This window comes from Protopterus annectens, chromosome 2.part0 (assembly GCF_019279795.1).
Source record: "Protopterus annectens isolate FY-2018-M chromosome 2.part0, PAN1.0, whole genome shotgun sequence".
NCBI lineage: Eukaryota > Metazoa > Chordata > Ceratodontiformes > Protopteridae > Protopterus > Protopterus annectens.
The window spans coordinates 1,275,531,505-1,275,545,372 of NC_056728.1; the positions used below are offsets into that span (position 1 = coordinate 1,275,531,505).

General features: G+C 44.5%; 1 protein-coding gene across 1 annotated transcript in view; it reads left to right on the forward strand.

Moving 5' to 3' along the window:
- The window catches only part of HERC3 (HECT and RLD domain containing E3 ubiquitin protein ligase 3), a 1,624,372-nt gene that overhangs the window by 1,091,895 nt on the left and 518,609 nt on the right, over positions 1 to 13,868 (forward strand). The window contains exon 19 of the mRNA XM_044060395.1: positions 2,252 to 2,395. Coding sequence (XP_043916330.1) covers positions 2,252 to 2,395 — 144 coding nt within the window. The remainder of the gene's footprint in view (positions 1 to 2,251; positions 2,396 to 13,868) is intronic.

The following is a 13,868-nucleotide window of genomic DNA, read 5'->3' on the forward strand; positions in this document are numbered from 1 at the left end:
CTTGAATGAGTTGTCACTGCGCTCTTCGGGTAATTTTTGTAGGCCGGCCACTCTTGGAAGGTTCACCACTGTTGCATGTTTTTTCCATTTGTGGATAATGGCTCTCACCATGCTTCGCTGGAGTCCCAAAGCTTTAGAAATGGCTTTGTAACCTGTTCCAGACTGATAGATATCAATTACTTTGTTTCTTATCTGTTCCGGAATTTCTGTAGATCGCGGAATGTTGTCTACCTTTTTGGGATCTTTTGGCCTACTTCACTTTGTCTGACAGGTTCCATTTAAGTGATCTCTTGATTCAACAGGTCTGGCAGTAATCAGGCCTGGGTGTGGCTAGTGAAATTGAACTCGGCTTTCCTAAAAATGTGATTAACCAGTTACTTCATGATTTAACAAGGGGAGCAATTACTTTTTCACATAAGACCATGTAGGTTTGGATAGCTTTTTTCCTTAATGAAGAAAATCACCACTTAAAAACTGCATTTTGTCTTTACTTGGGTTAGCTTTGTCTAATATTTAAATTTGTTTGATTATCTGAAACATTTAAGTGTAACAAACATGCAAAGAAATAAATCAGGAAGGGCAAATACATTGTCATTGCACTCTGTATGTATGTCACTGTGTGTGTATACACCACACACACACACACACATATATATATATATATATATATATATATATATATATAAACTCAAGTGTAAACAAACTCAGAGGTTATTTTCTCAGTGCAGTAATGCCTGACAGGGTGTGAAATTGACACTCGGTGATATGGAGACCTTCTACCCACAACATTGAACCTCACAGCACCCTTGGTGATCCACTATTTCCATACAAGGACCACTGTGTCAGGCATTAATGCATATTTATTGGCATCAGTTTAGGTACCAAATCTTCATTGTTTTCCTTTGTTTGTAGGGAACGTACTTTGTGATTGGGAGCAGACTGGTAAGCTCATGGACTACGCATGCTGTTTTAGTGGTACACATTATGTAATGGTCTGTGGTAGTGGAAGGGAGCACATGACCCCAGTTGTAGGAGCTTCATAAAAATACAGCCAAATGGGAATGGAAAGAGAGAGTGAGAGAGAATCTCATTGTAGACCTACTAAGGAAGGGGTCCCCTAATAGATCTGTTAATGTAGCTTAAGAACTTCTGTTCCCTTTTGTGCCATTTGTTGATTAAAAAAAACTTTTGCATCACAAATTACTCTTACACTTATTCTAATATGTTTATTTGAAGAATGTGTCCTTTTTATACAGTCTTTTAAACCCTGTTGATTCAAGTTGTGTGTAATGCACAGAATTTGTATCTGTTGTTTGCTTTGTATTGGGTGAATTCCTTTTTGTTACTTGAAATTCATTGCATTGAAGAGATTATTGTAAACTTGTATTATATCTTGACCTGGGTTTTAGTTTATTGTAGCCCCTTGACAAGTCAGTCCCCTTACTATGTTAGCAGACAGAGAGGAGGAATAGAGCCATTTGTCTGACCATGTTTAGTATTTTATATGAACACTGGGTGCTGTGAGTGCTTGTCTATCTGAAATTTTCCTTCTACAAATATGAAGTTTCACCAGGTTTCTGTGTGTTGCTGGTATAGTCTAATGATTCCTTATGTGAAAATTGCAGAATTTCAGTGTCAATGTGATCAATTCAGATTTAACAGCCCTTGCAAAATGTTATTTTGCCCTTAAACAGCTACTTGGCACCATATAGAAGCCTTTTAAGAAACATTAAACATCACTAGAGTTCAGCTTATTTTTATGGGTTTTTTTTGTCTTAATACTATTAAGCAAGTCTGTTGTTGTGTCTTCAAATACATTTGCCTTTATAGCTTAATCATTTATGTTGTAGTCCTTGATATTGGATTGTGGTCATGTTCAAGGCATACAGCAGTAGGTCTGTCTATGTGTACCTGACAGCACATTATGGTACTGTCTGAAGTGAATAGGGGTGAGGTAGAAGTTCAACTTCCATTGTAAACAATGGGGATGAGTAGTGTAATTCGTAGCTTAAAATGTTGTGAAGCAGCTTGGTAACACGAGGCATGTACCACATTGACCCTTGAAGAATTTGTTAAGTAACTGTCACTATTTCTGAATATTGACTCATTTAAAACAAGTACAGAACACACAGTTAAAGGAAAGTCGTGCAACATATTTGTTTTACAGCTGGAACCATCTTGACTTGGTGTACACCACTATGGCTTGAATGAAAACTGTGTCTTAGTTTGTGTTGTGACTTGTCCTTTCCAGGTAAATTTTGATGGCGAAGAGGCTGTGGATGCTGGAGGTGTTACAAAGGAATTTTTCCTGCTGTTGCTGAAAGAGCTTTTGGACCCCATCTATGGAATGTTCACCTACTACACAGAGTCCAACCTTCTCTGGTTTTCAGACATAGTAAGCAAATTAACAGACCTACAAGTCTGTGTTTTTGTTTTTTTCTTTCCTGCAGTAGTTTTACCAAGTCATACTGTGGTTTAATCATTAAAATACTGTACTTGAATAGCACAGTGCCTAAAATTATTGATGTTAAGTTGTCTATCTCGCCTTCATTCTTGCTGGATGGGTTCGGAGCCGACCTCGGCTCCGACTCGGCCACTCTAAAAGCTCGAGAGTTGGTTCCACCGGCTCGAGGCTCCCCTTATATCCCACAATGCTAGGCGAGAGTTACCTCAGATCTCGTTTGCCGCTACAGCTTCGAGGTTGGTTGCTTCTACCGGTTCCTGGTGAGTGTTAGCTTTTTATTCAAAAAGTTACTCTTTTTTTCCCCTTTTAACTTTAATTCTTCCTAAATTAGTGTAGAACATAGATCCTTATCCCCGACCCTAAATTTCCCGTTTTTTCTTACTAAAAGAACCGTTGGTTCTTCCCTTGGGCCTTTGGCCTTCCCTTCCCTAGGGAGTGTTTGTGTAGTTTACTTTAATTTTTGTACTTAATTATTAGTATTTTTACTAAAATTGTTATTGTTTTTAGTATTACTAATTTTTACTGACAGGGTATAACTGTGTGTTTGGGTGTGTGTTAGTGTACACCTGTCAGTTAGGGAAATGTCAAAAGAAGCAAAGGTCTCTGGATTCAAGAAGTGTGATGCGTGCTGTCAGAAAATGTCTCTGACAGACGCTCACACTTCTTGTGTCTATTGTCTGGGGCCTTTGCACCTGCAGGACTCCTGTGCTGTGTGCCATGGCTTCAGCCCCAGGGTCCTGCAGGAGAGAAAAAACAAGTTGATTCTGAGAGGCTTGTTGAAGCCAGAGGATTCCCTGTCAGTTTCAGCAGGGAAGCCCTCTAAGGCATCGAGGTCTTCGGCTCCGGCTTCTGAGCCGAGACCTCAGGTTGTTCAACCTTTGCCTTTATCGGCTCCGGCTGGAGCCGATAAGACTCAGTCCACAGTTTCTGTGGCTTCCTCGGCTCCGACCGGAGCCGAGGTTATCGAGGTATCCGTGTCGGCTCCGACAAGATCTTCGGAGCCGACAACCAGAAAGAGGTCTAGGTCACCTTCTCTTGGCTCCGTTCATTCGGCTCCAGGATCTCCCCTGCTGTCTGAACGGAGCCAAAGGTCTCATTCCTCTAGGTCATCGAGGCTTTCCGATCATGACCTTCAGAGGGTGGTGAGTCGACTACTTAAGTCCGAGGCACTAGCCCAGATGCTTCAGAGCCCGACTCATCAGTCGGTGCCTGCCCCGGTCCATCAACTCTTTCCTCCTTCGACTCTCTTGAGTTCGGAGCCGGGTCGTGTCGGAACCGAGACTGTGGTCACCGGGCCGAGACAATTGTCTTCGGCTCCGTCGTCGGCTCCGTTTTCTTCCTTGGAGGAATCTCGGCGCCGGACCTCCCTCGTCGGCTCCGAGGGGGTGAGTGGCATCGGACCCTTGCCCGACCCCCCTCTCCCTCTCGGTGCTTCGGTGCTGGTGAGTTCGGCTCCGACATCGACCTCGGAGCCATCACTGTCGGTGCCGAGGGGGGTCCTTAGCTCCTTGGAGCGGGAACCTCTGGCTCTGCCTGACAGGGGTGCATTCGAGGTCATGCGGAGTGTGTTAGAGCCTGGCTCTACTCCACAGTCGGCTCCGTCAGCCCCTCCTTCTATGCTGCCTCAGGGTAAGTCGACTCACTCCCTCATCCCGGACCGCAGAGAGCCAGCTCCTCAGGAGCCCCCCTTGGGGATTTCATCCTCTTCCGAGGCCTCTCCTGATTTGGCAGAAGAGCCTCCTCGGAAGAGGAAGTGCAAGAGGAAACACATTGACTCACCTGAGTCTATCACGTCGGACACAGATCTGGATGATTCTGAGGGTTCCCCCTGTTCCCCTTCTGAAGATGTCTCATTTGCAGACATTCTGGAGATCCTGAAACAGAGGGGAAATTGGCCAGCCCTCAACCCTTCGGAGGACGAATCTGTGTATCTTGAGGCGTTTGGCTCTCGTCCTTCCACCTGCTGGGTGTCCCCCTTGACCCCCTCATGCAGGTGGTTGCTAAGAAGGCATGGACGGCTCCTGATTCAGTGGACCCCACTCCCAGGAGACCCTCCAAATTCATCACAGCTCCATCAGACAAGCAATTTTTATCAAAAGGAGTTTCTGTGGATGCTATGGTGGTAGCTGCCGCCACAAAGAAGGAACTGGCTGATCCTTCAGTGCCTGTCCATCCACCTAACAAGGAATCTAGGTCCATGGATAGGTATGGAAGCGGATGTTCTCCTCAGCGACATTTACCATGCGTTAGCTGAATTACCTGTGCCATTTCACTCGTCTTCAAAGGGACTTGATCAAGGAAGCGAGTGAAATGTTAAGGACCCTACAGCTGCGGGTTTCCAAGAGAAAATGAACACGCAGCTGGCTACCCTAATTCCATATCCAACTCCTCCATGCCTCCTCTCTTATGCGGCCGATGGAGCGAGCAGAGCCGCAGGGACAGGGGTAGCCTTACGTAGGCACGCCTGGATGCGGCTATGCAACTTTGGAACCTTTCAAGGCGTCTTTCACGAACTCCCTTTTGATGGATCATCTCTCTTTGGTCCTCAAGTGAAAGAAACCCTGACTAGGTGCGAGACTGATGGCAAGACCCTTTCTGCCGTCCGGAGTCCGTTTTCTACTCCTTCTAGGCCTTACCCCAAAGGCCAGAAGGGTGGGAAGATGTGGTTCCGTAAACAATCTCAAGGGACTTCGCCTGACGACAGAGTCGTTTCCTACCAAAGGCAGAGGTGGGAATAACAATGGTAGACGCCCTAGGGGCAGGGGGGGTCCGCAGAACCAGGGCAATCGGGAAGTTTTTCCTGACAAGCCCTTTCAGCATCCCTGAGGTGTTGCCCGACTGCCCATCTTCGGAGGCAGTCGGGGGAAGATTGTCACTGTACCCAGAAGCCTGGCTAACCCTGACTCAAGACAAAAGGGTACAGTCCATCATTCCGAAGGCTATTCTATCCCCTTTCTTCGTTTTCCAAATCAGTCAAAAAAATCCCTTCCAGATGTTCCACCCGCTCAAAGGGATATAGCAGCTTTGGAAATTTCAAAACTGCTTACAAAAAGAGCAATTCAGTTAGTGCCAGCAGACCAACAAGGATCCGGAATCTACTCAAGGTTCTTTTTAGTTCCAAAGAAAACAGGGGACTGGAGACCGATTTTGGATCTCAGTGTCTTGAACAAATCAGTCAAGAAAACAAGATTTCGGATGGTCACACTGCAATCCATTCTTCCCCTTTTGGGCAAAGGAAACTGGATGTGCTCTATAGACCTTCGGGATGCGTACTATCATATAAAAATGAACAGACGCTCCAGAAGATTCCTCCGCTTCAGGCTGGGAACCAGTCATTTTCAGTTCAGGGCCCTGCCCTTTGGTCTCACCACTGCCCCCCGGGTGTTTACCAAATGCATGGCAGTGGTAGCTTCTCATCTGAGACGACAAGGATTCCAGGTGTTTCCATATTTGGACGACTGGCTTCTCACAGCTCCCACCAAGCATCTCCTTTTGATGGCCAGAGATTATACTTTTCGCTTGTCAAAACTGGGTATTTCAATAAATTGCGAAAAGTCTGTTTTATCGCCTTGTCGCACTATTACCTACATAGGCAAATTTAGATACTATAAACATGTCTGCAACGCTAACGAACCAAAGGATATCAGACATTCACAAATTGGTGTCACTTCTTCTCAACAACAACAGAGCCAAAGCCAGGTTAGTTCTAAAGGTGTTGGGAATCATGGCAGCGGCCATACCTCTCCTCCCATTGGCCAGATACCACATGCGGATCCTTCAGTGGATGCTTTTTTCTCAGTGGTCATACCAGGAACTTCCAATGTCTCACAACATTATGATCACGCAAGCGTGCAAAAGCATCTCATGTGGTGGATGTCTTCCCCAGCTCCTGTCGGAAGACCATTTCTTCCACCTCCTCCGGTTGCTACTCTGACAACGGATGCCTCCCTGATCGGGTGGGGGGGGCATTATCAGGGCAGGACAGTCCAGGGCACATGGCAACCAAACGAATGCCACTTGCACATAAATGTTCTGGAGATGAGAGCAGTGCTTTTAGCGTTGCAAGCCCTTCAAGACTCTCTTCCCTTGGGAACGATTGCAATCCAGACAGACAATATGTCTGTAGTGTGGTACATCAACAAACAAGGCGGAACCAGGTCATACCCCCTGTGTCGAGAAGCACTCAGACTGTGGCAATGGGCGATTTCTTCTCAGCGTTTTCTGATAGCAACGCACATCCCCGGGAAGTCCAATCACATTGCGGACAAGTTGAGCAGAGCTATACTCATGCCTCACGAGTGGTCTCTGAAAGTCTCTGTAGTGAGAGAGATATTTCTCAAGTGGGGTCAGCCTTGCTGCGATCTTTTTGCTACCCCCCAAAACAGCAAGTGCAGAGAATACTTCACTCTATTCCCTTTACCAGGCCAACCCAGCAGGGACGCTCTAGTCCAAGTTTGGCCCCGGGGACTTCTGTATGCATTTCCTCCTTTCCCTCTGATCTCTCAAGTAATACAGAAAGCTATCGCTCAGAAGGCCTCATTGATCCTCATTGCTCCTTACTGGCCTCGACAAGTGTGGTTCCCCTTTCTACATCGTTTTCTCTTGGAGCGACCGTGGAGTCTGGACCTAGTTCCAGATCTTTTGATCCACCAATCGGGTCAGTTTCATCGCTCCCTCCCCTCTCTGAACCTCACTGCTTGGTTCCTCCACTTCCAACCGTAGCCAGGCTTCCTCAATTATCTCACTCGGTTAGAGATATATTGATAGCTTCCCATAAATCTTCCACTGAAAGATTTATTTGAGTAAGTGGAAACGTTTCTCATACTGGGCACAAGGAAAGGACATAGATCCTTTCACCGCTTCCATCCAACTAGTCCTTGATTTTCTAGCTGAACTCTTCCATGCAGGTTCATCTCCATCTACTCTTAAGGTTCAATTGGCAGCTATTTCTAATTTTCATGTGGGCATTTCTGAATCTGCCCTTATGTCCCACAAACTTTGCAAAGCCTTTTTGAAAGGAGTTTTTCTTCTCAGACCTCCTATAAGAAATTCTCCTTCTCCTTGGGACCTAAATTTAGTTCTTGCTTCTTTGATTCTTTCCCCTTTCGAACCTGCAGCTTCATGTTCCTTGAAATTATTATCATGGAAAACTCTCTTTCTGGTGGCTATCACATCAGCTAGAAGAATTTCAGAACTTCAAGCACTCAGTTGTCGTTCTCCTTATCTCTTGTTCCATAAGGACAGAGTTTCCTTACGAACTAACCCGTCCTTTTTGCCTAAGGTGGTTTCAACATCAAACCTAAACCAATGCATTGACCTCCCTGTCTTTTTCCCGGAGTATTCAAATAGGTCTGAACAAAAATTACACTGCCTGGATGTTCATCGTCAATTAAGGTACTACTTGGACAGGACGAAACAATTCAGAAAATCTGATCAGCTGTTTGTCTCCTATGCGGAAAGCAGAAAGGGACTTCCAGTTTCAAAGGTATCATTATCCAGATGGCTAACATCTCTGATTACCCTTGTTTATGAGATTAGACACCAAAACTGCCTAATAAACCTAAAGCCCATTCCACCAGAGCTTTGGCTACTTCTCTAGCCTTCCAAGACAGACTGCCTATTGACACCATTTGTGCAGCGGCTACTTGGGCTACTCCTCACACTTTTATTTCCCATTATAAGTTGGATTTAGCTTCTAGGCATAGAGCTAATTTTGGTTTCACTGTTCTCAGGAGTCTGTTCCGTTAGGCCACCCGGGACAAGGTGCTAGGGACGCGGTCCCATCCAGCAAGAATGAAGGCGAGATAGACAACTTAACATATAGAAGTTATGTTCTTACCATAACGTTCCATGTTAGTTGTCTTCTTCTTCTTCTTCTTAAGCCCCACCCTCCTTCCCCCTGGCCTGGACAGACCTAGAGGAGTTGTGATCGTGACCTCTCTTTCTACCACCTCTTTCTTGTCATATGCTATTATGCATATTTCTTGTTTCAGGATGTAGGTCACCCCTTTTCTTCCTGCTGTTAGAGGTGGATTCTGTTTACAGTTATACTGTTATTGATATAAGCTGGGTTAGCTTACAAACGAGATCTGAGGTAACTCTCGCCTAGCATTGTGGGATATAAGGGGAGCCTCGAGCCGGTGGAACCAACTCTCGAGCTTTTAGAGTGGCCGAGTCGGAGCCGAGGTCGGCTCCGAACCCATCCAGCAAGAAGAAGGCGAGAAGAAGACAACTAACATGGAACGTTATGGTAAGAACATAACTTCTATTTTCTACCTTGTCAAAATAACATGGTTTTGGAACTGTACTTATAAATATTCACAACTAGTCATAAAAAGACAATTTATGAACTTATCTGTCTTAGTATTTACCTGCTCGTTATTCTCACCCTGTTTTAAGCACTTTATCCAAGTCGCATTGTGTCCATTATGCTCTTGTTTGACTGATGGCTATCACCGGTGATAATCTTGTGACAGTGTCCCCTTCTGTCCTCCATCCATTAATCCAGTTTTGAGATGGTAACAAGCTTGTGTTAAACCAGACTTCTTTCATCTCAGAAATCATTTGTAGCTCACCTTGAAGGATGTTGTGGCATTTCCAGCTCATGAGCATAGGGGAAAATTAGGACATAGTTTTGACCAGTAAACTGAGAGATGTTTTTCATTTTGATCACTGTTGCAGTAGCCTCTGTTTATATGGATTATGTCCTCTATAGGATGTAAAATCCTGCCAGCCTCAAAAGCATCAAGGCACCTTCCATGTACCCAGACAGCTTGAACTGAGCTGACTAAAAGACAGGTTTGGGTGCCAAGCCTCCTCCAGAGCTTTCTTGCCAAGCTCCTGCTCAGGCTTACAAGGTTCAACGGTCAGCTAATGCTCTTCCATTGTTGGGCAGAAAAGTTCCTTTGATGAAGGGGGGCTTCCACTTTGCTATGTTTTTTGTGAAAAGCAACTATTGTAAAACTGTGGCAAAGTATTTTTATTGACTTGTCACTTCATGTGCATTACTTTAATGTATGTTTAAATGGGAGAGAGCTTTTTTTACTTGTGGTAAAAGTTGTTAAACATTGTTGAAAATTAGTTTTTCCTATGGATAGACTGTTTCACCTTTTTGATTTTAGGGAAAAAATGTTTTATGGTGTTTTGTGTGAGGAAAAGTGACTATTTTGTGGCTTTCCTATTTTAACAACTATTGCTGCTAAGCTTCCTAGGGAAACCAGCACCATTTTTAGCTTGACCATTAAAAAAAAAATTGCCAAGTTCCTTGGCCAGACTTTTTTCCAATTACAGAAAGAAAAAGCTAACTAAACAGCGTTTGATGTCACAGCAGACTAGCAATTTCCCACAGCTGCATGTGAGTGACTCTGCTGTGACCAAAGCTGGTTCCTCAGACCACTCATATTTTTCCTTAGATCCCTCTGGTGTTGTCCTTACAGCTTCCATGGACCAGGGGTTAACCACATCCACTGCAGCTGTGTGGGTCCCCTCAGTGTGCAAGGGAGAGAGAGTTTTGTCAGTGACAGGAGAAGGGAGGGGGAATGTACCCTTGCTTAGCCAGGATGTTGTGCCCATCTCTGGGGAAGTTGTTACAGGTAGGTCTCTTTGGCCCAACTTTCCTGTCGAAACAAGACAGAAAACTAAACATTTAACTTTTCCTGTGTCACTTTCCCTGGACAGGAGTAATTTACTGGGCTTTGCTTAGGGTTTTGTAACCCTTCTTGTAACTTGTCTTCTGGTAAAAGAAAAATGGATTCCCTTTTCCCCTGAAGAGGTTCGGGATTTTAAAATCTGTATGGAAATGTGAAGGCGACAGATGTAGTTTTTTTTTCTCTTCAGCTCTCTTGATTCACATTCTGAGGAGAGTATGGTATCTGAATTGCTCTGTGAGGTATTCGCTTTCTTGGAGACTACTTTGAGTGTGCCAGTGTTTTCAGTGGGAGAACACTGAGGTTTCTCAGTTCCTTAGAAAAGTATGAGTTGTTACAACAGGAATTCCCAGTACCGTCACCTATCCCCCCCCCCCCCCCCCCCATTGCTGCCAGCTCTGAAGGATGTGTTTCATAGCCAATCTGCTGCTTCTAAGAAAGATAGAAAGTACAAAGATCCTCACTCTTATCAATTTTTTATACAACAATCCCAGAACTGATCGAAAAGCTATAACTTTAGTTATTCTAGTTGCTGCCAAACATTTTAATTCTAATCCTTCTATATCCAACAAGGATGCAAAACTGTTAAGTCTGGTGAAGGTGTAGTCTTCTGAAACTTTACTTTAGAATTTTGAATTGCCAGGCTCGTATGTTCAAGTTTATACTAATTGTGAAAGTATGTGAAATGTTTTGGCTGTAGTCTCCTTTTGAGAGAAAATCTGCTGTGCACCTTTTTTGACTCTCTAAATGCTGTTTCCTGGGCTGTTGCCATTGGTAGAGTTTTAAGGAGGTTTGCTTAGCTGTGTTCTCAGAACCTTCAGAAGATGTCAAGAATGACATTTTGAATTAGAAATTTAGTTCTTGACCCCTCTGCTGCAGAGCTTAACAAAAGGTGTGATGAAAGAAGAAAGCTGATTCAGGGGAATCTTTTTTTTTCAGCTCTCCATCTCTAAATTTTCCAAGGGATTTTCTGTTCCCTTGTACAGTTTTGGTAAAAAAAAACAAAATACCATCTCAGTAGAATGCTGGTAAGCAGATGTTTAAAAGCAATGCAATGTCAGGGAGGTTCTAAAAAAGAAAGTAGGAACCTCCCAGAATGAAGGACAGTGAAAATAAGACAGTATTACTGCTTAAGGTACGTACCCTCACACACACACACACACACACACGCAGTATTTTATCCCCTTCAGAGAGTCTGAATCTCCATTTCTCACTATGTCAACAGATTGTTTCAGACAAATAGATTCTGAAGGTGATCCAACTAGGAGTACAGATGGGAGTGGGAGGAAATTTCTCCTCTTCAGGGGATTTCTCCCCATCTGCCAGAGCAGATCATTCCCTTCTCTCATGTCCTACACCACATGCCGTCTCGTGGGGATAGTAGAAGCAGTCCCTGCTTCCCAGATAGGAAATTTTATTCATGAATGTTTTTAGTGCCAAAGAAAGAAAACTCTTGGAGACCAGTTCTGGATCTTTCTTTCCTGACTCAGTTTGTGATGGTGCCCAATTCAAAATGCTTTCACTTCACAACCTGTTACCGCCTTCCTCATCATTTGAGTTTGTTAGTAATCTTATATTTAAAATACTTATCACATTCTTGTTCATCCAGATATCAGGCATTTCTTAAGGTTTTTATGAGTCTGGATCACAATGTCACTTCCCTGCCTTTCTGTTGGGGCTATCCACTGCTCCAGAAGTGTTCACAAAGTGTCTAGCTCTTGTTGTAGATCATTGCAGGCTACACTATCTATATTTTTCCATATTTACTTGACTTGTTTATTTTTGCAGAGTCCTTTTCACTGTGTCCGGAATCTCTCACTTGGGTAAGAGATCTACACAGACTGGGATTCCAAGAGGACTTTTTTTTTTTTTTACTACATCACACAAGGTTGTTTCTGCAGTGTCTGTTAGACACTTCAGTACAAAGAGCTTTTCTTCCACAGGAAACAAACTTTATATTTAGATCTATTCCAGGGGTTTTCAACTCAGACTTCTGTGACTGCAAGGGAAATGCCTCCGGATTCTGGGTCTAATGACACCCTTGATTCTCACGATGCCTGTTGCAAGACACCACACTAGAAAGATACAATGGTAGCTGAATTCTGCTTTTTTTTTTGTTCCAGCACCAACACCCATTATCTTTTCAAATATCAGTGGAAATAAAGTAACCATGAATCTGGGTATCCCCTTCTCCCCTCATGCTGTAAAGCAATAAGTCACAGCAAATGCCACAGACTTTGCTTGGGGAGCAGTGTCAAGAGAGGGATAAGACTGCAAGACAAGGAAGACAGACTAAAGCATATAAACATAAAAAAGATGCAAGCTCTTATAAAGGTATTCAACTCTGTGAATCATCCATGGTCCTGAGAACCTCTTCAAGTAGTTGCCAACAATACCACAGTGATGTGGTATGTAAACAGGCAAGGGAGAACCAGATCTTACCCCCCATGCAGACTAGCCATGTTAGCATGGGATATAGCTTTAGAGCAAGGTTTCACTCTACAGGCATCTTACATTCACAGAACAAAATTGCGTGCCCTACTAGCTGACCAGGACAAAGGCTGATCTCAGGAATGGGAACTACTAGACCTAGGGGATCTTCAAGACTTGATCCATTTGTGGAGTGTTCCTCAGGTAGACTTTTTTGTCATCTCTGAGCAGTCAGCTGGAAAAATTCTGTTACAGGACTCCATGCAAGAAGGCTTTGAAGACAGATGCCTTTCCTTTTCCTTGGACTGGTATGTTCCTTTATGATGTCCTTCAAGGATGCATCTGCAGTCCTTACAAATGGGTTGTCCTGTCGTCAGGCAGCCCTTCGGTCGGCCGGATTCCAAAGTCTGGGTCTGGCCTCGGCTGGTGTCGCACTTCACCCGACGTCATAGCTGCAGTTCTTCGGGTATAAAGGCATCAGCCGACGCCATTTTCCTCAGTCTTTCTTGCCGCGTGGCGCCCGAAGCAGAAGCTGTTCACAAGTGCCGGTCGGTCAGAACCAGAGATTACTACTACAAGTACCGAAGACTTCTAAAAAGCTAAGTACCCCATTGGGGACTCTTTCTTGCCTCAGCCGATGTCAGAAAAAGTGAATAACTGTTTAACTTGTGGGAAACAAATACCTCATAAAGATTTCCACTCTTACTGTTTACCTTGTTTAGGCCCAGACCACGACGTAGCAGCTTGTCTAGCCTGTGCTTCTTTCAACCGACGGACGCTTAGACGTCGGTCGGAATTTGCTGAAGAGTTTTTCGGCTCCGATTTTGCTTACATTATGCCGCCGGATACTCCGACTATGCAAATTTCTAAAAAACGCAAGGAAAAGGACCGACACTCGCGGTCCGCGGTTTCGGCCGAAACCGCGGTTAAGCCAACCGCGAGTGTCTCGGTTTCGGCTGAAACTGAGTCCACGGTTCTTCCTTCGGCCGAAAGCTTACCACTTACCGAGGCCTCATCCAGCCTGGCTGAATCTGCTACTGAAATCCCACCTGCTCTTGCAGGTTCGCAGGATTTATCTGATACTATCCCTTTGGATATTTCTTCCCCTGCACGTGGAGCTGCTAGGCCTCCTGCATCCATGTCTATTAAGGCCTTTGCCAGGGCTAAAGCAGCAAAAACTACCAAATCTGTGCCTGCTAAGACCCCCTCTCACAGGCCTAGTTCCAGTTCACAAATGCTTAGTCTAGCAGAGGATCTCATTTCTTTGATCCGGGGATCCCAACCACATCCAGACAGGGCCTCTCACCCACCTCCAGAGAAGAGGACTA